This window comes from Pteropus medius, unplaced genomic scaffold, assembly GCF_902729225.1.
Source record: "Pteropus medius unplaced genomic scaffold, Ma_sr-lr_union100, whole genome shotgun sequence".
Classification (NCBI taxonomy): domain Eukaryota; kingdom Metazoa; phylum Chordata; class Mammalia; order Chiroptera; family Pteropodidae; genus Pteropus; species Pteropus medius.
In genome coordinates, this window is record NW_024340847.1 from 659,130 (window position 1) to 685,916 (window position 26,787).

The 26,787-nt window shown below is 64.3% G+C and overlaps 1 protein-coding gene across 1 annotated transcript in view; it reads left to right on the forward strand.

Annotated features, from left to right (window-relative positions):
* Positions 1-25,422, forward strand: part of PTPRN2 (protein tyrosine phosphatase receptor type N2) — a 433,745-nt gene extending 408,323 nt beyond the window's left edge. Inside the window, exons 16-22 of the mRNA XM_039836793.1 lie at positions 2,750-2,997; positions 7,646-7,765; positions 8,752-8,918; positions 13,499-13,552; positions 15,491-15,555; positions 19,752-19,825; positions 25,082-25,422. Of these exons, the coding sequence (XP_039692727.1) occupies positions 2,750-2,997; positions 7,646-7,765; positions 8,752-8,918; positions 13,499-13,552; positions 15,491-15,555; positions 19,752-19,825; positions 25,082-25,153 (800 nt within the window). The 3' untranslated portion in view covers positions 25,154-25,422. The remainder of the gene's footprint in view (positions 1-2,749; positions 2,998-7,645; positions 7,766-8,751; positions 8,919-13,498; positions 13,553-15,490; positions 15,556-19,751; positions 19,826-25,081) is intronic.
* The last annotated feature ends 1,365 nt before the right edge of the window (positions 25,423-26,787 follow it).

Sequence of the window (26,787 nt, forward strand, 5' to 3'; positions counted from 1 at the left end):
GTGGGCCAAGTGACGTCACCGCAGGGAGGTCCAAAGTGTCCCGCCGGTGACCCTTGAAAACGAACTTGCTTTTCGTCCCGCTGTGTGTTGAGGGAGATTCAGCTAACTGAAGCGGGTGCCGACTGACGACCGCCAGAGAATGATCGTTCAGACGCCCTGAACGTAAGCAGCTGGCCGAACACGGGCCCAACCCTGGGCTCAGCAGACACCTGTGTGCGCGTAATCACGGTTTGCGGTCAATGCTTTTTTTCGGTTCATCTCAGCTCCTGAGAGTAAAACATGAAACCGATTTAAATTCACAAGTCAGCCCCTCTCCCCCTGGCCACCAAAGCTGCGACTGCCCAGTAAATCCTTGGTCTCTGGAAAAGTGACTCAAACTCGGGCCTGGTGTTCTCTCGTTGGTGTCGAGGGAGGGCGTCCCCACCCCGTCCCGAGCGGTTGGCTGGGGTCCTCGCCCCCCAAGGGTCGGGGTCACGGCTGGGAGCAGCTGCTCCCCCACCCCCGGTTCGGCCGCACCCACCAGCAGGCAGCGTGCCCGGCCGTGACGTGCTCGATGCTTCATTTTTAAGATCGGCTGTGTTTAGGACACTGGGGACATTATTGCTAAGTTTTTAATGCAGATTAGAGTTTCTGCAAATGACATCGTCATCGTGCTTATTTTTAGCTGCGCGTTCGGAAATGCGAAGGACGGGCCCCGCCACCCCCGGTCCATTCGGTGTCATCGAGTCGATCAGCCAGTGGATCGAACACAAACAAATGGTTTTACGTTTTCTGAGAAAGATCCCAGGGTCCGCAGGTTACAGGGCGTGTGGATACGGCGCGTGGCTGTCCCCACCCCCGTTTCACGGGGCCTGAGGCCCAGAGACGGTGTGGACATGGCATGCACATGGACAGGGTGCTGCAGGGACGCAGGAAGTGACCAGAGAGGCTGGGGATGGCCAGCGCAGAGACCACGGAGCTGCCGGTGCGGTGCCAGCTCCCGCCAGGACCCGGGGACTTCCCACAGAACGGGGGACACTGGCCCGCCTTCCTCCAGCCACGGTCCCCCTGCCTCGGGAGTCTGAGGAGGAGTGAGAGTCCGTCCATCACGTGAAGGGTTTGCTTCCGTTCTGCCCTCTGTGGCCTGACGCCGCTGCCCGGACCCCTTCCCTCTGCACCGGACGCGCGTGGAACGGGGCCATCGGAACTGTCCCCAGGTCGCCGCCAAACAGATGACACGTTTCCTGCCGTGGTCAGGATGCTGTTTGCTGCCCTCCCTGTGACAGTCATCGCAGGGAAGCAGAGCGGCAGCCGAGTGTCCCCGTCCCCCGACTGGGGCCCTGAGCACGGTGACTGAAACGCCACGGCAGCCAACACCTGTCACCACGCGGTGCCTCATTCGCCCTCCCGAAGCCCTGAGCAGACTCGCAATCATAAAGCTCTCATGTGGAAGCGGCTAACTGTGCTCGTTTGCACATCCTGACCACTTTGAAGTATGCTGCTCCCTAAATCGCTTCGGGCAAGAAAGCGCATTTGCCCAGGAGGGGCAGCTCGGCTGGCTGTGAGGAGCTGTCAGCGGGGGGCCTGGTCGCCCCAGCACGGGCCTCGTGAAAAACCCAAACTCCCCATTTTGCTAAGCGTTTTCCTCCTGAAATACCTTAACTGGGGCTTTCTCTGAGAGTGACGTACTTTTCCCTGTGTCGTGGGTGTTGGGGTCCGGTTTTGTGTGCAAACCACCAGCTTTCCTGCCCCCCCAGCCCCCCGCCGCCGGCCGGGCCCCCATGCTGCTGCCGGAGTGACCGGCACCTGTGCTGACGCACGCTCTGGCGTGTCCTTCCCTGCGGACAGCCGCGTCCCTGCCCCGGCGTGGTGGCGGGCCAGGCACCCACGGGCCGCAGAGCTGCCCGGGAGGGGCCCCTGCCCGGCCTTCTCCCCAAACCCCAGGCGGAGCGGGGCCCACAGCCGACGCCAGGGCCCAGCCCTGACGCCCCCACGCGCCGCCGCAGCCTGGCGCGTCTCCAGGGCGGTCTCTGCTGCCCCCGGCTTTGTTCCTCGTCCTCGTCCGTGTTGTTTCTGCTTAGTCGGTCTTTGAATTAAACGTTATAATTAAGATCTCGAGCCAAGCGTCCCCCGTGGGGCTCGCGGGCGGCACTGGGACCAACGAGGTCGCGTGCAAACCTGCGGTGGCATCTCCTTTGTCCGCTCCAGTCCCTGCCTGGCGGGTGCTGCTGGAGGGCTGGGCACCCCCACCCCCACCCCCACCCCCACCGGATGTGCCTGCCACCCTGGGCTCCAGGCCCGGCGTCACTCGGCTGCGCCTGAGCCTTTCCGTGGCGGGAGCCAGGGCCCACACGAGGCGCGCTGGCCCTCCTTGGGGCAGGTGCAGCCGGCCGTTCGTGGACGTCCCCAGCCCCGAGGGGTTGTCATCGGCTGGGAGACGGGGCCTTCCGCCCACCGAGCAGCGGGCTCGCCTCTCGCCAGCCCGGCACCCGCGGGTGGGAGGGCGGGCTCGTCGTCACGTGGCCGAGCTGGCCTGGCATCACTCGCATCTGTGGAAGCGTCACCGTGCTGGTGGCACTGCCTGCTTGGGCCGGCCTGAGTGGTGGGCTGATTCCCTGGCGTCTGGTCTCTCTGTCTCTGCCGGGGCCGCTCCCGGCACCCCGGCCCCGGGTGTAAGGGGGGCGTCTGACGCGACACCACAGCCGTGGGCATGGGCCGGGGTCCCCAAGTTGGGGAGGGCAGGCCAGGGGGACCGGGGTCCCCGAGTCAGGGAGGGTGGGTGGGGGAGGCCGGGATCCCCGAGTCGGGCCGGGCGGGGGTGCAGCCGGCCCCCCACACTGTGGATGGCCTGGCCTGCGACGTGCCCCGCACAGCCCCCGACCCACATGCGACTGCATTTCTGACTCGCTCCTGAGCTCGGCCTGTGATCTCTCCCTGCAGACGGACCACGACCCCAGGAGCCCGGCCTACATTGCCACCCAGGGACCTCTGCCCACCACCGTGGCCGACTTCTGGCAGGCGAGTCTTTTTCAATTCTTTGTCTTACAGAAAATCAGATCTTAAATTCATCGTGACTGATGCCTCAGAGTCAGCTAAGCCAGTTTGAATTTCTTTACCAGCGTTCACCAAATGTCCCTCAGTTTCAGGATTTGTAGGATTGATAATTTTTATTATCGATCATCTTTTTAAAACTCGAGTATGAAAAAGTCCCTTCAGGAGAATTAATGCTCTAAGGATGCTTACTTTCTGAGCTGCTTTATGCTTTCATTTTTTTTAAACAAAAATATCCGTGTTTATGATATTTTATTCAATTGTCTCTTTTCTATTGTTTTAATCTCATGAACGTAGAAAAGGGTTACTCGAACTATAGTGTCTCTCTTTGTGGCTTCTCCGTGTCACATTTTGGAGGCCAGGCTGGTCTCCTTCCGCTGGGGACAGCCCTGGAAACCCAGATAGAGGCTCAGATGTGGGGAGCTAACAGCAGCAGGGGCCGCTGAGGGCGAAGCGGGGGCCGGGGGCTTTCCCTCTGCCGCCTCCCTCACTTCCTCCGTGGTCGGCAAGCACGTGGCCAGGCCAAGCAGGAACGGGTTTGGGGAGGTGGCACGGGACTCACGCACAGGGTCATGTGGCCATTCAGCGATCGTAAGCAGCTCCCATGGCGCTGGCCGCCCCGGGGGTCCCCAAAACCGACACAGAGGCTCTGTGTCCCCAGGGAGGGTCCGGTGAGGACCGAGATCGAGAAGTGACACCTGTGGTGGGCGCCTCCAGGCCCGGGTCAGGTGACCCTTGAGGCTGGGCCACCTCGGGTCCCGGCGGCTCTGTCCCCAGTCCCGTCTGGATGAGAGGCGCCCGCTACTGGGGACAGGGCACCGGGCTGTGTCTGCGTCTTCCTGTCCCTTATACTGAAACACCCAAGTTCCCGCCACCTACAGGGGAAGCGTGGCTCTGCCCCACGAGAGCAGGCTCTGCAGGGGGCTCCGGGACGTTCTGGAAGGGACCCCGCACGTGCTCCTCACCACGTCCCACAGTGCCCGGCACGCTGGTGCCGTGTCCCCACTGGCAGAAGGCGTTAGACGGACGTGAGCCCGCCCGCCCGCCCGCCCTCACGGTGTCCACGCCACCTCCGCGGGCGTGTCGCGTAAGGGCCCGCGCACGCTGACGCCTGGGGCCCGCGTGCCCGGCAGGCCGTCGGCGCCGTCCAGTCCCCCTGCCCAGGAGAAATGCAGCTGCGGCCTCGCCCCAGAGGGAAGCCCACGCGCCATGCTGCTCCCTGGGAAGCAAACCAGGCAGGCGCCTTGTGCCGGCGCGGGGGACACAGCGCGTCCTGCCACCCGTCACAGTCCTGACGCTTCCCAGAGTCCGACCTGAATCAGCCCTGGCCGTGCAGCGGAAATGACCAGAGTCTGAGGAGGGTCGACGCCACACCCCCGGGGCCGACCCCTGAGCTGACCCCCGGGGCCGACCCCTGGGCTGACCCCTGGGCAGGCGGCCACTGGGCCCGGGGTCCCCACCGCAGAAAGGGGTGCAGACGCCGTTGCTCTTTCCGCTTCCATCGCTTCGGACCCCGCAGTGACGGCCGGCGGCCTCGCGGGCCCGGGAGGGGTAAACGGGCCCCCCGCAGGCTCCTGCGCCGACCGACTCCTCTGGGTGTGATGCGTGGCGGGCGCCGGGCGGGCCGCTTCCCTCAGCACCAGCAGCTCCGGCGTGCGTGCAAGCTGTCCGGTGCGTCACTCACACACACACTCTCACACTCACACTCACTCACACACACCCCCCGCCTTTCCGTGCGCGAAGCTGGTCGCGGGCTTCTGCCGGGTGAGCCGCCGCCCGCGCTGCCGCCCTCTGCGGGGCTGAGCCACGCTCTCTGGACGCACGTGCCGCTCTGAGCGGCGGCCATCGCGCTGAAGCTCGGTGCTTCGGGGGCAGAGGCGGCGGCAGCCAGGCCAGCCCCGTCGTCACGGAGCCGCAGTCGGCGGAGGACACAGACAAGGACACTGCGGGGTGGACAGGCCACATCGAAGAGGCCGGGTGAAGGCGACGCCTCTGCCCGCGGGACCAGGGCCCGGGGCGGGCAGCGGCCGGCACGTCACGCTCCGGAGGGTCGCCGTTCCGTCACTCGGGCCTCAGCCCAGCTCTGCAAGCGTTTCGCTCGTTACGTGCCCCGCGCTCGGAGGAGACTCCGGACGAAGAGGCCGCACGGTCGCCACCTGCTCCTCAGCCTCTCCCGTGAGACGGGTCGGAGGCTGCGCGGGCGGGAGGGGCTCGCGACCCTGAGTGTGTCGGCGTCGGGGGCAAAGCCCCGCGCACTGAGCGACGTGACCGCAGACACGCAGTGCCCGGTGCCAGCAGCGAGGGCTCCGGCGAGTCTCAGGGGGGCGGATGTCAGCCCGTCATGAAGCCCGTCAGCAGCCAGCGTGCTTGCCCAGCGGGCCCGGTGGCAGCCAGCGTGGCGTCCGTGTTGCTCGGAACCACCACCCCTGCTCGCTGTGGACCTCAGGCCGTGGCGGCCGTGGCGTCGGTCCATCACCGGGGATGGCCCACGGGGACGGCCCTGCACTCTGGCCGCCGTGTTTTCCGACAGCTGGAGTCAACACGGTGGCGCTTCTATCCCCACAGCCCGCAGTGTGGCTGTCACCTTGCCCCGGCGTGACCCCGGTTCCATTCACGTGCACGCAGGCCCAGTGCTAAGGCTCGTCTTCGAGCCCACGGACGGCATGGTTCTGACCCAGGGACGCAGGCGCCCGCTCCCTGTTGAGACATCGCCCGCCTTACACCTGGTGGCGGGAGTCCCAGGGGACTACAGGACGTCACAGCGGGACGGTCCTGCTCGTGGTGGCACATCAGTCACCTCCATGCCCTCCGGGCGCTCGGCCAGGGGGCCCGTAAGCCCGCAGCGGACAGAGGGTGCGGTGCTGGCCGTTCCCGGGACGCCAACGCTTGGCCTTTGATTCGGGAACTGCAGTCGAGATGGGCCCCACCGAGCTCGGGCGCGGACCCCGGTCCTTACTCCTAGGAGAGGAGACCCCGACTTCTCTGAGGCGTGTCACACCTGTGTGCCCTCCGCCCCCCGTCAGCGCCTCCCGCAGAGCTGAGCCAGGGAAGACAGAAGTGACACCTGTGGGCAGTGGAGCCCTTGCTGGCCCCGAGGCCCGCCAGGCCCCACGCCCACTGTCCCCATGCGTGCGGTCGGCCGCTCGGCCCGGCTCACAGGTGGACAAGGGCGGCCCAGGGAGCGGCCCACGCGGCTGGCTTAGCATCCCCCTGTCCACCCTGCCACACGGTGGCCTGAGGAGACGCGTTGTCCCCAGGAGTGCCTTTGGGGTGTTCGCTTAAATTAGGCTCCGTTCGGATTTAATCTTCTCAGGCCTTCGGAGGGCCGGGCGGCCAGGCGGTGAGCTCGCTGCTCGCCTGCGGCGGCCCCGGGCGAGGGCTCCTAACGTCACACCCGGTGGCACAGGCGGAGGGCGGGGATGAGTCTCTGGTCTCCATCGTGTGTTTTTATTGCACTCATAAAATCCGTGTTTCTCCTCGTTTTCCTAATGGCTGTGCTGAGCGGCTGCGTGCGCACGGACCCACCGAGGCCCGGCCCGCTTCGAGCAGACGAGTGCTCGGTCCCGTCTCGTTGCCAGATCGCACGGAGGAGGCAGGAAGTGTGTGGCTTCGAGCACAATTCATAGTCATCTGCGGGCTTTTTGTAAACACGCCAGTGGGTCCCGTCAGATTCTGACCTAAACGAGCCACTGGAGGTGCCGGAGCATGGGGGCTGGCTCTGCCGCGTGGGGCTCGAACGCAGTGTTGGAGGAAGGAAATGTGCTGCACGTGTCTGAAACGCAGCGGGGGTGTGACGACGTGACCTGCAGAGCGACAGCATCTCTCACCTGAGATGCGCAGGATTTTAAATGACAAGATCTAAATCGGGGTGTCATACGGCATTTAAACGGAACAAGCTCTCGTGCGTCTAAACGCAGCTGCTCGTCACCGTTGCCGCGCGGCTGGCGGAGCCACGTGGACAGCAGGCCCGCCAGGCGCCCGCACCGCAGACGGGCCGCGGGCCTGGGCGCGAGCTGGCGGGCTCTCCGGTCCTCACCGCCTCGGCCCCGCGCCGCGTGCTAGTTCGGTCTCTTCCCGAGCCCCGGGGACGTTTGCATCGTGACTTGTGAATTGCCAGACCAGTCTGGATGCGTTTTCAACACACAGCGCCGCTGTGTTCGGGGTGCGGGGAGGGAAGTCCGGGGCACACGCTGCTGTCTGTCGGGCTCTAAAAATGCGGGGCGCCCCCTCTCGCCATGCAGACGGCGACAAGGCCTGGGACGCGAGCGTGTCGGCAGGGGCCCGTCCGCAGGCCGTGGGGGATCGAGGGCGGGGGAGGCCACCACCCTGGGTCACTTGGGTTGCACTAGGGAAAGTTCCCCTCACAGGGCAAAGGTCAGGGCAAAGGTCAGGAAGTCACATGGCTGGACGCAGACCTGGGCGCGGATCGGGGAGGCTTCGCAGCGCGTGGAATGAAGCCCCGTCACATTTTCCACGTTCCGACATTCGTGCACACGCGGGGCGGGGCCCCCGGCACTGCTCGGCTGCTGGGCGGAGCGGCCGACACACGCGGCCGTCCCCAGCGACACGGGCACGGTCAGCAGGCGCGTGCGGCCCGGCCGCTCTTTCTGTGCAGATGGTGTGGGAGGAGGGCTGCGTGGTGATCGTCATGCTGACCCCGCTGTCGGAGAACGGTGTCCGGCAATGCCACCACTACTGGCCGGATGAAGGCTCCAGCCTGTACCACATCTACGAGGTACGGCCCCCGGTGCCCGCCCCGCACCCCTGTCCCCAGACACACCGGCCGTGCGGTCGGTCCCCACCATGAGCTGGGAAGCTGGGTTGGGTCTGAGGGCCCGTGGGGCCAGGCGTCCCCAGGGCATGTGGTGGGGAGACACCCAGGCCAACCCGACACCTGCACCACGGCTCCGGTGTTTAAAGGGTTATGAATTGAAGCGCAGACAGGACACAGCCTCGTGGATGGGTCCACCAAGCCAGATCCCCTCGTGGGCCGGACGTTCGACAGCCTGCCCCGCTCCAAGTGCATGGTGATCGGTGCCTGTGCCCTGCGGCCCCCGCTCTGCGGGCCGTGTCCGCCTGCTTGTCTGGGGGAGCCCGCTGGCAAGCATGTTCCCCTTGCTGGGTTTTTTACTCGCATTGAGACCGAACCAAGCAGATGCAGTCAGTTAGACCGGCCCCAGGCCGCATCCCAGCTCAGCTTTGCGTTAAAATCGGCAGAACGCTCACATCCCACCCTGGGAGCCTTGTTAGAAGCTGACAGATGAACCCTAAAAATAAGTCCTGGCTTTGGGTCACAGGTGTCCCTAAACCCAGGAAGTGTCCACACTCAGGTCCCGTAGCGAGTCTGCGAGGCCTGGTCACCGCCACCCCGTCCAGGGGTGCAGCGTGACCGCTGGTGTCTCTCCGGAGCTTTCTCTCAGAGGTGTACGTGGCTTAGAAATACAAAAGACAAAGGCTGGGCCGGTTTCAGACGAACACATTTTTCTAATCATGTGACTGTTATGCCCCCACGGAAGATTTAAAAAAAGAAGAACCCACAAAGTTACCTATACACCATGTTAAAAGTGAGAAAGTGGAAGGGGCCCCCGAAGCCGGCGGTCACCCCATCTGCGATGTGAAGTGTGTGGTGGTGGCTTTGGCCCCTGCGTGAAGCGGCCCGTGCTGGCGGATCTGTGGGCGCCGCCCGACGCCTGCTCTGTGTCCCCCCCCGCCCGCCCCCAGGTCAACCTGGTGTCCGAGCACATCTGGTGCGAGGACTTCCTCGTGAGGAGCCTGTACCTGAAGAATCTGCAGACCGGCGAGACGCGCACCGTGACCCAGTTCCACTTCCTGAGCTGGTATGACCAGGGCGTGCCCCCCTCCACGAGGCCCCTCCTGGATTTCCGCAGGTACGACGGGGAGCCGGCCGCAGGCCAGCGAGGCGGGCGCGGGCGCGGGTGCCGGGAGGGAGGGGCCGGCCGCCGGCTTCGCGTGTGTTCGTGGTAACCGTGTTCGGGTTATGCACGGGAGGGGGAGAGAAATCATGCCAACTGCGTGTTAATTTACACGTCGAGGGCAGGATGTTTTCTAGTCCTAGAGGTGTGGGAATGTGCTCATTTTTTTATAAGACTCGCCCAGCGGTGAAGAGCCCTGAAGCTTATATTTCACAGGATGTCGATGAATAAAACCCAGATTTGCCGTTTGGGTACTCATCTGGTTAGATGTGACAACAAGATCTAACAAGCGTGGGCCCAGAGTCTAAAACGGACAGTCTTGGCGGAAAGCCTGGGCGCAGTTAGCACACGACTGTGTGTATTTTTAGTGCAGTTTTGAAAAGGAGAGTTTTACAACATCCAGTCTTTTGTCCAAGCTGTAGTCAGCCGGTCACCCAGGGGGCCATCTTGTTTTAAAGGGCATTTATTGAATGCTAGACACCATCTTGCAGGAAGATGTTGACAAATTTAAGACGAAGGTTTGACTGTACGTCACGCTGGGTGACGGCGGCTGGCGGTGGCCGTGTGACGGTGGCAAACGGACGAACGGGCACGGAAGACACGCAGTGTCGGGCGGCGTCAGCTCCCAGCCCTGCTAACCGCTCCCCTCAGCTGCGGGGCGCCCGCCCGGCGAGGCGCATGGTGCCGGGGCCCAGAAGCAGCCAGGGACCAGGACAGCGGCCCTTCCATCCGGCACGGCACACGGTCGTGAAGTGACAGTGTCTCAACCGTGTGTCGCCCCCGAGGCCACAGCCCTGTCACCAAGGGAGGGTGGAAAGGGCAGGTGTCGCCAAAAGGTGGGGCTCCAGGCTCAGCTCTGGTGCCCTTGACTTGTGTGCTACAGAGTCTTAGCTTATTATGATACCATTTCTGTCACCTTTTAGTCCACTTTCAAAGACAATTTTTTTTATTTGAATACTTCTTTCGATCCCATAGCATGTGAAAGCAGACACATGCGTTTGGCGTCAGAGCCGCAGACACGTTCGGTGACCCCGTCCCTGCCCCACCTCCTCTCCCAGAGAGGCAGAGGACGCATGGACCCCGAGCGGTGACGGCACCCTCTGCCCGCCCACTGCACCCTGATTTCGTGGCCGTCACATACATTTTCTTAATACGAATTTATTTCTAAACACACGCTACCCAAAACTCTTGCCAGGGCACGTTTCCTGCAATAGAGTCTTCGAGAAATGGTCGTTCCTGGTAAAAACGGATGTAGCTCCAAAGACAGTGGTTCTTCCCGGCCCGTCTTTGCGCCCGTCCGGCGAGTCTGTCCATGCGTGCGTGTGGGCCCGTGTCCGTGTCCACATCTATACGCGGCACTCACAATGCTCCCCAGGAGGAAAGGTCGGATTCTGCAAATCCCCTTCGTCTAGAGTCTCAGGGGACAGGACCCGCAGGTCCTGTGACATTAAAAGGGGCGCAAACCCCAGACTCATTAGAATCGAGCGCTTCTCCGGCCGGCCTCGTCAGTCACTCCCCGGCATTCACGATGCGGTCAGCCGCCTTTCGCGCGTTAAGCGGCCCGCGGGTGCGCATCGGATGCCCTCAGGCAGCGCCACGCGGAGACACGGATGTGCCGCTCTGCGGTTTGCTATGTGAGACAGTAAAACAGCGCCCAAATTTCCGCGACCGGAAAGGCGAGGCTGCCTCTGGAGACACTGACCATTCTGAGCAGCAGACCGGCCGCCCGCTGCCTCCGCACGGTACACAGCACCCCCCCTCGCTCCAGTGTGTTCGTCAGGCGCCGAGATGCTGATTAAACGCTCCTGCAGCCCAGAGGAGAGAGACCGCTAAGCTGAGAGATAATTAGCATCACGCGCGAGGGCTCTGCTTTAAAAACACTGTCTCTCCCCCTCCCCCACTCCGTGATTCACTCACCTCCTGCCGCGTGCAGTGACACTCACTACTGCTGCTCGCCGTAAAAATGGACAAACCCTTACTTTGCCAGCTCATGAGCGGTGGCCAGTGTCATTTTTGTGATGTTGCAGCTAGTAATATGAGCCCAGTTGCATAGTCACAAAAGTGATCATTGGAAACTGTGACTGTACTGCAGGGGCAGTGTGGGAGGCCCCTTTTCTGAGCCTCTAACGGCCCGAGCTTTGCTGCTGTTGGTTGCCTGACGGTTTTCTCACTCAGTGACCCGTGGGTCGGTTTGTATTACTAATCATTCTTCCTCAGTGAACTCCTCTGTGAAGTATATATAACATCCGTGTTTTCTGAATGTTTGCGATCTTTTGCTTACTGATGATTTCTTCTAATAGCATAAAATAAGACAGCTGCGAACTGCTCCTCTTCGTGAATAATCAGTCTGCTGCGCTGTCTCGGGTCGACCAGACGAATGCTCTTGCCGCCGGCGATGCTTCTGCTTTGTGATCTCTGTCTGCCGTTGTAGCGATGCAAGCACACGATTCTTTGCAAATAAAACTCTGGACCGCAGCAGCACCTCCCACTGCCCCGCGTGTCCCGGGCTGTCTGTAAACAGGTTCAGTGTGGGCGGGGCTGGCACGGGCGTTAAAATGACGGCGAAGCCTCCCTGGGTGCTGCCGAGGCAGCCAGTCAGAACACGCTGCAGAAAGTAGCGGCTGAGGCCTGTCACCACGCGGGGACAGGAGCCGCGGGGACGGACGGGCAGGCCGCGGCCACAGTCGCCGGGGCAGGAATTTTGCCAGAGAGAGGCAAAGCGGCTCCACGGGCACGTTTCTGAAACAGTGCAGTTTGAGGAGAGGCCTGTGGTTGTGCGTGTTTATTTTTAATGTTCTTTTTTTGTGCTTTTGGTCCCATCAGAAAAAAATAACCAAAACCTGGTGACTGGCCAGTGAGTGAACATGCAGAAGCTGAGTTTAGGCTTTGCAAACGCAGGCTGCACTGTCGAGTAGGAAACGTAGCAGAATGTTCACGCTTGAGAGTAAGCGGCTGAGAAATTTCCAGCAAAAGCTTCTGAAAGTGAAGGGCCTGTAGAAATAGGGCCACCGGTCTGGTCTGAGGGTCGAGCTCGCTCAATCCCGCACACAGCACACGCACAGACACGCACGCACACACGCGCACGCGCACACGTGCCCACGGCCACGGTGGAGCTATCGGACCTCACGTGCTTACGCTCCAGGTACGTCCTGAGGTCCGGCGTCTTCTGTCAGAGCCTGAGCTCGCGTGGCCTGGACACCAGGCGAGAGTTGGGGCCAAGGCGTCCGCCCCGTGCACGGGGGTTTTAGCGAGTCACTTTGACGCTCCCCTCCGCTGCCCCAAACTCACCATCGCAGTGGACGGGCTGCTGTGGCTGTGGGGACACCGGGCGGCTTGCTCCTGGGCCTTCTCATTTTTGAGACATTTTGCGGGGGGGTCCTCAAGCTTTTGTCAGAGGAGGGCACCCAGGTGACGTGCTGCCCCAGGCACGTCTGGGGGGAGCCTCTCATCGGGGGTCCTGGAGCCCCCATGCTGTGGGGGGCGGTGGCCCCACCTCGGAAGCGCCTCGGCCTGGCCACCCCCCAGAGCAAACGGCACAACCGGCCACACGGACGTTTCGGCCGCGTGACATGCGCCGAGTTTCCGTCACGACCAGAGTCTGCTGCCACCCTCCCCGCCCCGCCCCGCCCCCTCAGCTCCGGGGTTCATGGCAAAGCAGACAGTGGATTGAATTTTCACTCTCGACCGCTCGTGAGCTGAGCGGGCAGCCTGTGCAGAGAGACGCGACATTCGCCGTCTCTGGCAGGACGAGAAAGTTCTTCCGCGCTGTCGCTTAGTGCTCACCATGTCCTCGGTCGTGGAGTCACGCGCAGGTCTCAGGACGCCCGCTCACACGCTGGCCCTGCCAGGAAGCCGAGGGTCTGCCTTCGAAATTCAGGATATTCCTGAGAATTTTGATGTACTTTGCAAACATGTTTACGTGTTCCACTGGGAACTTATACAGCGAATTTCAGATCGGCCCGTGTTTTGATTCAGGGCTTGGTTACAAAATCTTAATCGATGCTTATCGTTAATTTTCGTAAATTCTGATCTAAAATCCGCACAGCGAAGTTGTTTTTAAACATGCCGAAAGTTACAGAAACGGCGAGACTTGTCGTAGATGCAGGTGGGATCTGTCCGTACTTACGACTGACTGGTCAAAGCATCTTTAAGATGCTGTGTTCAGACAATAGCATCACATTGCAGCCTGACATCTAGACCACGAGAAACTTTTAGCATAAATTGCAAAACTCAAAACTTCCGGCGACGAGTCTGGACACCGTGTCACCAGGAGGGGCGGCGGGCAAGCTCGCGGCCCCGTGGACCCCAGGCCTCGAGTCCCCACCTGAGGGATAAACGCGGCTGAGAACTGTTTGTCAAGCTCTGTCGAATCGTGTGACTCCGAGACGCCGCGTGTGTAATTTTTACCTTCTGTGTCAAGCAGGCTCCTGCACGATGGCATCACAGACGCGTGTCTGGGCTGGCGTGCGGGTGACTGGAGAGCGTCACGGCGGCACAGAGCATAACCGCGATTTCTGTGTCTCTTTTTATTTCAGAAAAGTAAACAAGTGCTACAGGGGCCGCTCTTGTCCGATAATTGTTCATTGCAGGCAAGTACAACTTTTACCGTGGCTTCAGAAGCGTTCGGCCCCCGCAGAGCGACCCGCCAGCCCAGAGGTCGAGCCTGCCCGGTGGCGGAATCGGGCCAGCTCGCTGGCAGCTCCCAAGGCCACCGACACACACGGAGGCCTCTGTGCCGTTTGGCTGAACGGAGCTGTGCGTTCACGTCACCGCGCCGGGGCGGGCTGCTCCCCGGGGCCTGCGCTGCCCCTCGCTTTCCGTACACCCTCACTGTGCTGCTCCCCAGAACCTGACCCCCGACACGCTGGCCGCGGCGTGGAGCCCTGCGCAGGTGGCGAGGGCTGCCCGGGCCGTTTGCAACCTGGCCAGCCTGCCATTCACGGGCAGCACCCCCTCCACTCCCTGACACAAGTCTGGGCCTGCGGGCGGGTTCAGGGTGCCCGCCCCGGGCAGGGAGCACAGCCGGGCAGGGCAGCTGGCTGCACGGGCTTCACGGCGCCTGCTCTGGTCCAGACACATCCACTCTCTGCCCTGCAGAAGGTTCCTTTCCTCTTGGGATAAACATGAAACACCAAGCCCGTCGGCTCGGTCAAGAACTGTGTATGTGTGTGAGCGCGTGCATGTGTGTGCACGTCCGAGTGTGTATCCATGTGTGTGTCTGTGTACGTGTGTCATTGTGTGTGTGTGTGTCTGTGTGTGTGCCTATGTGCATATATTTGTATATGTGTTTATTTGTGTCAGTGTGTGTGTGTCTGTGCCGTGGTGTGGGTACATGTCTACCTGTGTGTTCATGCAGGTGTTCAGGGGTCTGTGTTTGTGTATGTGTCCACCTGTGTGCATGAGTGTGTCTATGTCATGCATGTGTCTGTGTATATTTGTCCGTGTGTGTGTGTGTGTCTGTGGCGTGTGTGACTGCGTGTCCACCTGTGCGTCCACCTGTGTGTCCGTGTCTGATTTCCGTGTCGGTCTGTGAGAAAGGACGGAGCACAGGACCCTTCGGTTCCCGGGGAGCAGGGTGGGGCATCTTTTATCAGCTGCACCGCGATGGCACGGTGCCGGGAGGCGCGTGCAGACAGCAGCATGGAAGGAAGGGACGCAGTGACGGGCAGGTGCTGTGGTCGGGGGCCACGTGGTGAGGACGAGGAGGGGACCAGGCCTGCGGTGTCCTCGCCCGCACGGGGAGGTGGGCGTGCGCGGAAGCATGCTGTGCGGGGAAGCTCTCTCCAGCTGCCATTGGTTTCTGGAACACGCGAAGGCCAAAGGCAGTCGTTCTGGGCTGTACCAGACCAGCCCGCGGGCCCGCGGCGACCTGCCCGGGTTCCCGGCCAGCGTGCAAACTGACCGAGCACACACCACCCGCCGTCCGGTCACGCGACTTCCTCAAGTCTTGATCCGGACACCTTAGCGTTGCTGTCAGTCACAGCTGGCGTTGCCGGGCGTGTAGACGGGCACCCGCCCCCGAAGCTGCGCGTGGCGGACACCTGTGTGGGGGCGACGTGGCCTTGCACGCACCCGTGAAGAGGCTGGCTCGGGGCCACCCCAGGGCGGGACCTCGTTTTATTCCCATTCCCAGTGCTGACGCACGAGTCACAACCCTTGTGACCGTAGTCCGGGTGGTAGCTCTCGGGGATGGGGGGACACTGACCGCAGTGACCACACACCCGCTGCCGAGGGAGGGACCGGCTCTGCGTCCTCCGCCGGCCGACGTGTCCCCACGGAGCATGTGGCAGGTGCAGGGGACGCGAAGGCTGTTGGCTCCGACACCCCCGGGCGCTCTGACGACACAGACCACACCTTCGGTCCAAGGGGAGGAACGAAGCCACCAGGGCCCCCCCTGCCCCCCCATCGCACCGGCTCCCTCCCCTCCTCCCAGGCCAGCGCCGGCCGCCCCCACGGGGAAGTGCCCGGCGCCGGCTCGCGGCGGGCGGCCGAGGCGGGCGTCCTCACCTCTGTGCTTCTGTTGGCAGTGACGGCGCGGGCAGGAGCGGCACCTACATCCTGATCGACTTGGTTCTCAACAAGATGGCCAAAGGTGAGGCTCGCTCGCGCCCGCCCCTGGGCCCGCAGCCGGCAGCGTCGCTGTGGCAACCGCTCGGGGCCAGAGGCCTCGGGCAGACTCGCCGGCGGCCGTCCACTCCCTGCGTGCGTGGACGCGGTTCGCAGTGAGCATGGTGGTCGCGCGGTCCCCTGCGGTACCCGGGCTGCCGGGCCGAGCCCGTGGCGCCTCCGTGGAGGTCAGGCGCTCCGGGTCACGTCCGGGGGAGGCCACTGCCGGCCGTGCTCTCGGGTGACCCCGCACGCTCACACAGACCCGGGGCCCTGCGTGGGGGAGCTGCTCCGGACGCTGTCACCCCGCATCTCCCAAAATGGCCCCGAAGGCAGCATCTTCCCCTGACACCCGTCGGGATCCCGTGCAGCGTGGGCGAGGAACGCAGGGGAGCCGGGGTGCTGACTTCACTGTCCCCCCCTGCCACCCCAGCCCGGGGTCTGCTGGCTCCGCACCGTGCAGCATCAGACTCCACGGGGAGTGTGGGCCAGCGCCCAGCCGTGCGAGCCCAGCCAGGTGGAACTGGCTCCGGCCTTTCCTGAGCTCGGCCACCCTCGTCTGTCCTTGACCTGCTCCGCCCAGCCCGGGGGGCACGTGGTGTCCGCCCTGACCGGCCGGCAGTGGGCCTGGGAAAGATCAGAGGGCAGGACAGCCCCCCGCGGCGAGCTGGGCCGCACTGGGCGGCGCGGGGCTTTGTTCTGGCGCAGACTCCCCTGGCCGCGGTGGCCCGGCCGCCTTTGTCTGGCCTGAGAAGCCGGAGGCCCACTGCAGACCCCTCGCTCCTCGAATGATCAAAGGCCTGAGCCTGGGCACCAACCCTTTCTTCCCATTTCCTTTTCTGAAAAGGACTGAATTGCACGCCGACCAAAGACGCCTCTGCAGAGCCCAGGGCCTGCCCGGCCAGGCTCACGGCGGCGGCAGCTGGCCCGCAGCCACCGCCCGGCCCCTCGGCGTGTGTCCCTCGTAGGGGCCTCTGGGAGAGCACGAGGAACCGTTGAAGTCCTTGTGCCGCTGTCTTGTTTATCGGGCGGCAGACAATAATGCGGCTCGAAAGCACAGCCGGACGCCCGTCCGCACGGGGCTGGGGGCGGGTTGCACCCACCCGTGAACGTCTTTGATGCGTTTCTTCTTCGCCGAGGATGCTTTTTTTGGTCCACCTTAAAATCTACTTTTATTTATTTTTTCAACAGCAAGGCACACGGATGTTGCACGGTGGAGATGTGTTGCTAACTCGTAATTAACCTTTTGCATCAGAGTTGGTTTGCAGGTAGCATATTTGTCTCTCGTCGAAGGACTTAGCTCAAAAGTAGCAAAAACGTTTGTGCAGCCAAAATATCTTCCAAGTTTGTGCTTTTCAAACCTTTGTCGCCGGCAACCCTTTACGCACGGTCTCGCCTTCTCCTAGTTTATCACGAACTTTTTAAAGGGACGAATGGGGCCGCGTCCCAAAGGTCTCGTGTGTGGGTCGCCCCGAGCTGGCACTGAGCTCCACTCACCCGAGGCCACCGGCCCCGCAGCCGCTGTCGCATCCAAAAACCCAGGTGAATTTGGGGAGCGGCTTCTGCTGCCTGGGAATCCGCTCTGGGGCCTGAATCGGCCGGTGTCACCCGCCAGGCGACCAGCAGGTGCATTTGAAGCTCGGGTTGCTGGGAGCGTGCTCCTGAGTGGCCCAGCCGTGGGACGTCAGTGACACGCCGTCCACGCCACACGACCCCCCGTCTCGCTCCCCACACCCGCCTCAGCGATCAGAGCGTCCGGCGCCCCCTGCCCCGTGCTGCACGTCCGGGCCCGGGGTGAGGGGCGTGCGACCCCCACGCCCGCCTGCCTGTGACTCGACGGCTCGGGGCCCGTCCCGTGAGTGGAGGCACACGTGGCCGTCCTTCTGTGACTGGCTTACTCCACGGAGCACGACGCCCTCGTGGTCCATCCTCGTTGTCACCTGAGCCCGAATTCCCTCCCTTTTTGGGGCCGAGGGCTCTCTCATCACGTGGCTAAACCACACTTCGCTAACGTGGCCGCCCCTCCCGTGGCTGCCCCCCCCAGCTGCTGCACACGTGGCTGTGCACACGCCTCGTTCCAGCTCTTGGTTCCTTTGAGTTTGAACCCAGAAGTGGGGTTTTGGCCTCACAGAGGAGTCACGTCGACTTTCTGCGGGTCCTCCGTACTGGGCATAAGAACCCTCGTTTCTCCACATCCTCAGCAACGCTGGTTACTTCCTGGGTTTTTTCCCTGACAACGGGTGCGACGTGGTACCTCGCTGTGGCTCTGATTTGCGTCTCCCCGATAACGACCGATGCTGAAGTCTTTTCACGTGGGCGTTGGCCGGTTGGACATTTTCTTCGGGGAAACGCCTGTTCGAGTCCTCGGCTCATTTTCCAGTTGGGCCGTTTTGCGGGTCGGAGGAGTTCGTGAGTCGAGCTGCGGCCCCTGGTCAGACGCGTGATCCCAGCGAGGTCTCGCTCGCGTCCCTGGTGCACGCAGGCGTTCAGTCTTCACGACGCCGGCGCTTTTCTGCCACATCCGAGACACTTGCCAAACCTCACGTCGCGGAGATTTTCCGCTATATTTTCTTCTAAAAGACGCGACCTTTCACTGGCCGGTCGGGGACGGGCAGAGAGGGCGGCCCGGGCCGCGGCTGCGCTGTGTGCTCGTCGGCGCAACATGTCCCCGCGCTCCGCAGCGACCTCGACGCGCCTCTCACGGTCATACCTGTGGGAGGCGGGGGCGGCTCCCACACGGCTCCCCGTCTCCCCGTCCCCCATCCGGCAGCGTTGAGCTCGGCCTCTGCCCTGAAGTCGCAGACTCCCCTGGAAATGAGGTCGTACTAACTGCGGCTGCTCAGCTTCTGAGACGGCGAATGCCCGGGGAGGAGCCACCGGGTCTCGGCCTCGGCCACTGCTGCTGGTGCGGGTTCCCCCGTGACCCAACGCGCCTCCTCACAGAGGTGGGGCCGCGGCAGCCCTCCCCGAGAGCACACGGCCCAGCACTGTCCCCACAGCCTCGGGACGCGTGGCCCCTCGCGTCCTGTCCACGAGGACAGGACATGGGGACGGGGCGGCGGGGACCCGGGCAGGCCTCCGTGCGGCCCAGCGGGTCCGGCTCAGGGCTCAGGTCCCAGGTCCCGGCCTGCCTTCCGCTGAGCAGAGGCAACGTCCAGTTTGAGTACGTGTCCCCCGGGACCTCCCGGCCGTACCCCGTCTTTCCCAGCAGCTCGGAAAGCCTCGCCGGCCGCTCGCTCACCACGCATGTCAGCCGTGGAGGAGGGCCGAGGTGACACGCTGCACGGGACGAGGCTGGGGACAGCGCTGGGCCCATCGTGAGCTTCCGAGACAGGCGCTGTCCTTCCGGAAGGCGAATGCCCGCCCTGGTCACGGACGCCGTGCACCCCCACCTCTCGGGGCCTTCGCAGGAAAGAGGCCGGCCCCGGAGCTGGGCGCCCCCTCTGCGCCCTCCGGGACGCGCCCCACCGCCCGGCGTGGTCCCGGCTCCGATGAGCAGCCACCCGCTCTGCGACCAGGGACAAGTTTGTTTCCTCGGCAAGGCGGGCGGTTCCCGTTCCCATTCCACGTGACCTCACGGGCCGGCGACATGCCACGCAGGCGTGGCCAGCACCTGGGGCTCGGTCCGTGGGTTCTGGCCCGCGTCAGCGGAGTCACCTGCCTGTGACGCCCGCAGCACCGTGGCTTCGGTGGTGGCAGGAGGCCGTGCGCCCGCCGTGCCCGTGACGTCCGCGCGGACGCGGCAAAGCGCACGAGCAGGGGGTGCGGACGGCCGCCCCGGGGTGGGGGGTCCCAGGCCCCAACTCTGGGACACCCAGCTTTAAAAGGCTCTACGCATAGAAGCCAGCACGGAGTCTGACTTCTTATTTCTCTAGATGAAGCTCTGTGCGATCGAAATTGAAGCTCACGCCATTTTCTACGACTTAGAACATTCCGGAAAATGCCCCGAAACCAGGCGCGGAGCCTCGGTCCCCGCTGGTGCTTGCTCGTCAGTGTGGAGGGGCGCCGGCTCTCGGAAGCGGGGCGAGGGGGCGCCGCGGCCTGCCGGGCCTGCTCGGGGCGGGCTCAGGGCGGGCTCGGGGCGGGCGGTCGCTCCAGCCGGGGGCCTGCAGGGGAGCCGGGGCAGGCGGCACCGGCCCGGTTCGCCGGGCGTCTGAACGCGGCCGTCTGTGTCTGTTGCAGGCGCTAAAGAGCTCGACATCGCCGCCACCCTGGAGCACCTGCGCGACCAGCGTCCGGCCATGGTGCAGACAAAGGTACGCGGGCGGCGGGCCCTCGGGAGCCGTGGGCGCAGGACGGGCCTCCGGGTTCCGGGCCAGCCCCGCCCCAGGGGCCCCTCCCGGGAGGCTGGCGGGTGGCCGCGGTGACCCCAACGCACCCACGCGATCGATGCATCGGGCCTCACGTGGCCAGAACCCTCGTTCCCCAGACCTGGGGGCAGCGCCTTCGCCTGGAAAGGTCGGTGTCATCCCCGTGCCCTGTAGCGGAAGGTTCTGGAGTCACGGAGTGTTCCGTCTGGGCCCCACGTTTGCAGCTCCCAGAACCACAGGCCTGCTGTGCGGTGTCAGGGTGCGGCCATCGCCGTGTCCTGGGCCGTACCGGGGTCCCTGTGCACCCCGAGCCGCTCTCGTGCGTGCCGTCGAACAGGCCGGGTCTGCCACAGCCGGCTCAGACGAGCACCGGGGGCCTGGGTGACCCGGGCGAGAAACGGGGTGGGCACGGCGGCCCCACAGCGACACTGCCCGTGGGTGACAGCATCGCCCCCTCGCTGTGTCCTGACCCTCGGGTGCCGTGGCACCCACGCCGGGCCCTCAGAAAGCCATGCACTGTCCTCCACTGCCACGGCCAGCGCCACGGCCGGCACATGCGTCGAGGCAAAGCCAACTGGTCTCCCTTTCAGCAAAACGAGCTGCTCAGAGCAGACCGGCGGGAACCTCTTGCACCTGCCCTGCCAGCTGCAGTGACACTGGCCTCAGCCCGTCCTGGCCGTCGACCCCACGTGCCAACATCTGGAGCGAGGAGGGTGATGGGCGTGAGCGCCGTGCGCCTGGCCCTTCCGCTGCTGGCTGCCAGGCCTCGGCACACAGGGCGGTCACGGGGACCTTAGGCGGTTGACGTGCGTGTCCCTCCCGTCAAGACACACGTCCTATTTCTTTAAAAAACACTTTTTAGTTTAAAATTATAAAATTTTACTTTGAAGTTATTTCGTACCAGCAAAAACCTTACAGAAAAATAATGGAAACATTTCCAAGTGCCCATCTCCTGCCCCCAGGTCACACCTCACGTCATCAGTGCAGGGACACGGGACGGGAAGGGGTCCCGACACGGCGCCGTCAGCACCCGCGCCTCTGCACGCCATCGGTGCGTGGTCACCGCCCCTCGTCTCCAGCAGCCCCTTCGGGCCCCAGGCCCTGCAGACAGCTCCGGCGCGTTCGGCGTGGTTTCCTGGACGCTCTCGCTGGGGCTTCTCTGACCCGAGATGGGTCTGAGTCTGCGCCGGGGCACGGTCATCGGAGGCGGACACAGCCTCTGTGAGTGTCCTCGCTGTGGAGAGGGTCAGACACTCGGCCAGACGCTCGGGTCGGGCTGCGCCCAGCAGGCTGCTCGCCCCGGAAGTGAGCATCTCCCGGAGGGGCGACGCGTCACAGCTGCCTGTGCTTTTGGTGGTGCGAGGCCATCACGAGAGGAAGTGGTGCTTTCCCGGGACAGGTAGCCCGCAGGGCGTGTGCCCGTGACAGACCGCGCCACTGGGCAGTGGCCGGGTCAGCAACAGAGTCGGCTGGCTGTCCCTGGAGGTCCTGGGCCCCGGCTGGCAGCTCAGCCCTTCTCAGTGACCAGGGAGGAGACACCGAACCCTCATTCCACGTCCTCCACTGCCAGCTGTGGGGAGTCGCTGCAGGCCACCCTTCTTGTCAAGACAGCCCCCCGATACCCGGCAACGACCTTCACCCTCAGTCGTCTGCATCCGCGGTGCAGAGGCCGGGCCCCGGGCCCTGCCTGAAGGAAAGGTGACACCGCACTCGTTAGCATCACGTGTCACGTGTTCCCTTGCACGCTAATTTTTTAAGTGACAAGGACAAAACACACACATCGAAGCGCTGTTGGCAAACTGCAGCCCCCACTTTCGGACACCCCCAGACCGCAGAGGGAGCCGCGCACGTAACTTGCCGCACGACGGGCCGTCTGCCGGACCCGCCCTCCTCAGGCTGGGATTGGAGCGTTGTCGTCAGTGGTAGATTCTGCTCTTGGATCCCCAGGGGTGAAGACACAGCCCACGAAAGCCACCGTGGCTGCCCCGCCCGGAGGCGCCCCATGAGGCCGGACCCCTGATGCTCAACTTCACACGAAGGCAGAAGTCCACTTGGGCGAAAGCGCACCGTGCAGAGCGAATGCTCTTCTACGGGCCGGAGACGGTGGCCTGCTGCCTGTCGTTTGGACACACGGAGTCAAAGGGCGTCATCTGAGCCGAATACAAGGAAGGAACAATAAACGGGGAGCACGCGGGGGCCGAGGGCCAGGACGGTGACGGGGCCCCCGCCGCCCGGCCCCCAGCCCGACAGCAAACTTCACCTTCGTGTTTAAAAAGGCCCAGGTCACTGTTTTCACTCCTTGGCAAACCAGCCACAGACACTGGGCAAACGCCTGCTGGAGCGAAGACGCGGAGGCCAGACGTGGAGGCCAGGGAAGTGGGCAGTCGCCCCGGGGCCGAAACCCTGGGCCGTCAACACGCAGAAGCCACACGGCACGCGGCCAGTTGTCACACACCCCTAACGGGCACGGTGGGACGCTTATTTTTAGGACTGGAGACGAGATCATAAGAAGTAGTTAACAAAGTCGGTGAAAGGCGGAGGGTCCCGCACGGCGTGTGGCCGGACACCGGCCCCCCCCGCCCCCCGACGCTGCGGGCGTCTGTCCACCAGAGGCCTCGACACCGTCCTTTCCGTACGAAACGTCCTTCCTCGCTGGTCACCCTTAGAAGTAAAGCCAGTCGCTGAGCCCGCCGTGTGGGGTACGCCCGGCGTGTGCGCGGGGTCCTCCGGGGCTGCCTCACCTGCCCGTCCCCTTCCTGCTCGCGATGCCCCCTTCGCTTCCGGCCCCGACCCCAGTGCCCCCAGCAGTGCCCGGACGCAGGGCCTGTGTCAGCGGCTCTCATCTCCCAGCGGCCGCGTCCACGAGCGCTGGTCAAGGTCGTCCAGTTCGTAGCGGGGACCAGCGCCCCATGTCCGCCCACCACCACCCTCCAGGCCACAGAGCTGCTCGCTGCGGCCCCCGCGCCCGTCTCCTCCGTCCGTTTGTCTTCGTGTCTCTGTCTCCGTCACACACCCCAGCGCACACGCGCACAGGCGTGCACAGGGGTGCACACACGCACGCAGCGCCTGCACCTCCCACCCGGCCTGGGGTCAGAGGTGGGGACGGAGCAGGGCTGGCCGGCTCTGGGGAGGCGCGGGGCTGAGGGGCACGGAAGGCCTGCTGTCCGGCCCCCACGTCTGCGCGCAGCCCGCACGGCCCTGGGCAAGGCTCAGAGAGGCCCAGCGATGCCCTGTGGCCACAGCCCCAAAGCCCCGACCCGGCTCCCGCCCGGTCCCACGCCTCTAACCCCACGCGGTGCCCGGTCCCCGCCCTGCGGCCTGCCTCGCCGCTCCTCGTGCTGGGCAGGTGACCCAGGGGACGGGCGTCTCCTACGGCCTCGACTCACGTCAGCGCATCTTCCTCTTTCATGGCCCGGCCCTCTTCCCGGTCCCCTGTCTGCAAACGTGGCAGCTCAGAGGACTGGCCCCGCGGTCGACCGCTGCCCCACGCGGCTGCCACAGGCTGCAGGGCCGTCCCACGTGCAGCTCCTGCCCGTTGCTCAATGGTCTCCTTAGAGCCAAGGGCTTCAGATGCGGACAGCCTCTCGCTGGCGTGCCAGCTCCTGCCCAGTCCAGCTGCGCTGGATCGGGTGACGCCACTCCAAATGTGCGTCATCCGTGGTCACCGCCCGTGACGGGCGAGGAGGTGGCGCCGGGCGCACATCGGCACTGCCACTGCCCGACGCCCACACTGAAGGAGCCGGCGGCCAACGAGCCCCCTTGTCACGCGGGCCAGACCGAGGAACGCAGTGTCCTTCCTGGCAAGGGTCCCTCGTCACAGGAGGCCCGTCCTTCCAGCCGGTGCCACCTCCCCAGATGGGCAGAGCCCGGCACAGCGAAGCCGCTGCTGTCGCAGCCGACCCGCCTCTGTGCAGGCCACACGACCGGTGCCAGGGCCACCTGAGCCGCCCCGGCCATTGCCACGTCCCCGCCCAGATCCCACCACCCCGTCCTGCGAAGACAGAGCATCCCGATGAGGGTAGTGGAGACGTGGGTGCCAGTCAGGCCCCGCCCTTCCCGCTCGGCGTGGCTCGGACACAGGCGGCCTCTCCCTCGGCGTGGGGCCCGTGCCCCCCTCACGCTTGTCTGCTTGTCCCTTAAAGACTGCTTCCTAGGGGAGGTTCTCGGCGTGTCAAAGGCATAAACGGGCACGTGGCACGTGAAATCGGGTCCCACGCCGCCTTCCCTTGGCCCTTGGCATTGACAAGCCGTCACGAAACCTCGGCGCGCCCGCTGGCAGGGCAGCGTTTGGGGGGCGAGGGTCCAGCAGGGCTGTGCACGCGGAGCGAGCCCTGACAACACAGCCCGGTGAGCAGCGTCCTTTGTCCTAAGTGAGCGTCGGGTCCCCTGACTCCGGCTGCCTTCACTCGGGCTGTTTCCCACGTGTCTGTCACGTGCTGGGCACCGAAAGTGGAAACCGGCCGTGTGGGGTTCGGAGCTGCCATGCTTATGACAAACCTCCGAGCACAAAGCCGCCAGGAGGGCTTCTCTCCGTCAAAGCCCCTAACTCGGGGACAGCTGGCACAACTCGGCACCGTGCGTGGGTCCTCAGGCACACTCGGAACGCGCCAGGAGCCTCGGCGCAGCATCCAGGGCAGGCGTGTGGGGGGGGCCCTGTCACCTGCGGACAGAGGTCACGTTGCTCTCCGTGTGCTGAGCCCTGGCTCGTAGGGGTGCACAGTGCTGACGCCATTCCCGCCTGACGCTCCGGGCGGTCTTCCCCGTGCGCCCCTCCGTCCCGTGCACACGCCCCACCCGCGCGCACGCGTGCCCGCGAGCATGCGCCTGCACGCGCCTCTGAGATCGGGACGTGTTGCGGGCTGGACAATCGGCTGGTTTCCAAAGCAGCGGTCACTCCGCCTTCTACACTTCTGGGGACAGGAAGCCCCCGTGGCCGTCACCGTGACCCTTGGTGACAAGTCTGCCCTCCGTAGGCGTGGCAGCATCGGAGGCAGAGGGCAGGGCGCGTGCCCCGCCAGCCGTTCCCCTGAGCACGGTTTCCGTGGGGACATGCGTGACGTGGCCACGTGAGAAGCTAGGGCATCGGCGTGCTGCCCTCTCCACGAGGCCGGCCGCCTGTCCTCCTCTGCAGGGTGACACGGCGCGGCTCAGGGCGGGGTGGGGGGTCAACGCCCCGCTCACGGCTCCCTCTCTCGTCCCCAGGAGCAGTTCGAGTTCGCGCTGACGGCGGTGGCTGAGGAGGTGAACGCCATCCTGCAGGCCCTGCCCCAGTGAGCCCGGCGGCCGAGGACGCTGCTGGGGCCACCCCCACGCCGTGTCCCCTGGCGCATCCGCCTGGCCGTGGGGCCCTCGCTCCCGCGGTCGCCGTGGATCAGCAGTTACGATGTGTGTTTTGTTCGACCCAGTGGTAGCGAGGTCTGTGGACACCCCAAGTCCGGGCCCCTCCCCGTCACGTTCCTGACAGCAAAGACGCGTTTTCCCTCAGCGCCCTCAACGCTGTGCCGCCCCGGCGTGTTCGTGACCCGCGCCTCCCCCGGGCAGCAGGCCGGCTCCTCGGGCCCCGGAGCAGCCAGCGCGGCCCTCGCCGGGACACGGGCGTGCTCGGGAGTTTGGACAGAGCTGCTGACATTGTGCAGCTTTGGGAAGGGAGACTGTCACCGCAGCATCCCCCCTCGTCCCTACTCGGGCTGCCCACCCCCCAGCACAGTGGGGAGCCCATCTCAACCCTCCACCCCGGGCGACGTCACCTCGGCAGGCTGCAGGCGACCCCATCCTCAAGTTGGTTTCTTAACTGTAAAAGCAGATTTGCACGTTGCAGGAAGAGATGAGGGCTTTCTTACGGGGTAACCAAAATTGGGGGAACCCGTCGGGTGTGGCACATACTCCCGTCGGGCCCCCCCGTCCCTCTCGGGGACATCTGCGCCCACCGGCACACAGAGGCACCACGGGTGCCGTCACCCCATTGCTGGGAAAGGGAGCGCAGGGAGGCCCCGTCTGTCATCTGCGTGGGACCACAGCAGCCGAGAGGAAGTGGGGACACAGCGAGGGCCCCTCCCAGGGCGTCAGCCCCCGGGCCCGGGTGGGCACTGGTCTGGCGTCACACGGACACAGCAGCTAGAGGAGCTGGATTTGCCAAAACGACACTGGGGCGTCAGGTGCGCCCCTCCCCCGGACGCGGAGAATCCCCGCCTCAGACGGCAGCTCCCTGTGCTGGGCGCCTCGCTTCAGGGCTGGGGACGAAGGACATCTCGGTACCTTTTCTGTCCTGCTGTATTGCACACCCTTCTTTCCACCCTAAATAACTGTCACATCTCAAAGCCCAGTAGCATAGGGACCGTGGCCGGCCGAACGGGAGAAAGACGCCCAAACACCGCGCGTCTTTAAACGGAGCCGCCGCGTGTGTCTGCTTCGATTTGCTAGTTCCTCCCGAAGTTGTTTCTCTTTATCTGTAACCGAAATAATCAATAGAGACGAATTTACCTGCGTGTAGGAAGCCTATACCTACGTGTAACTTGCAGCTTCTTACGTTTCCAAAGAAGTGCTCCAGCCTGAGACGCATAAATACATGTAATTGTGCTGATTAAACTTCTGAGTCCACGTTCGACTGCTCTTTACTTGGGGACGAGAGTACTTTTCCCGCGCGTCCTCCGGTCTCCGAGGGGTGGGCCGAGGTGGGGAGCCGCGTGAGCACCTCCCGAGTCTGCCTGCGTGGGTGACGAGGGTGACTGCGTCCCGCCCCCACCTCAGTCGCAGACGAGGACACCTGCCACCACCTGGGGGAGCGGGCCGTGCAGTGACGGGCCTGCACCCCACAGAACACGCCGCAGACATTCCTGACCGGGGCCTGGGTGCGAGGCGGTCGCCCCACGCTGAGGGCCAGCGGGTCGGCCCGTCACACAGACGGTTTC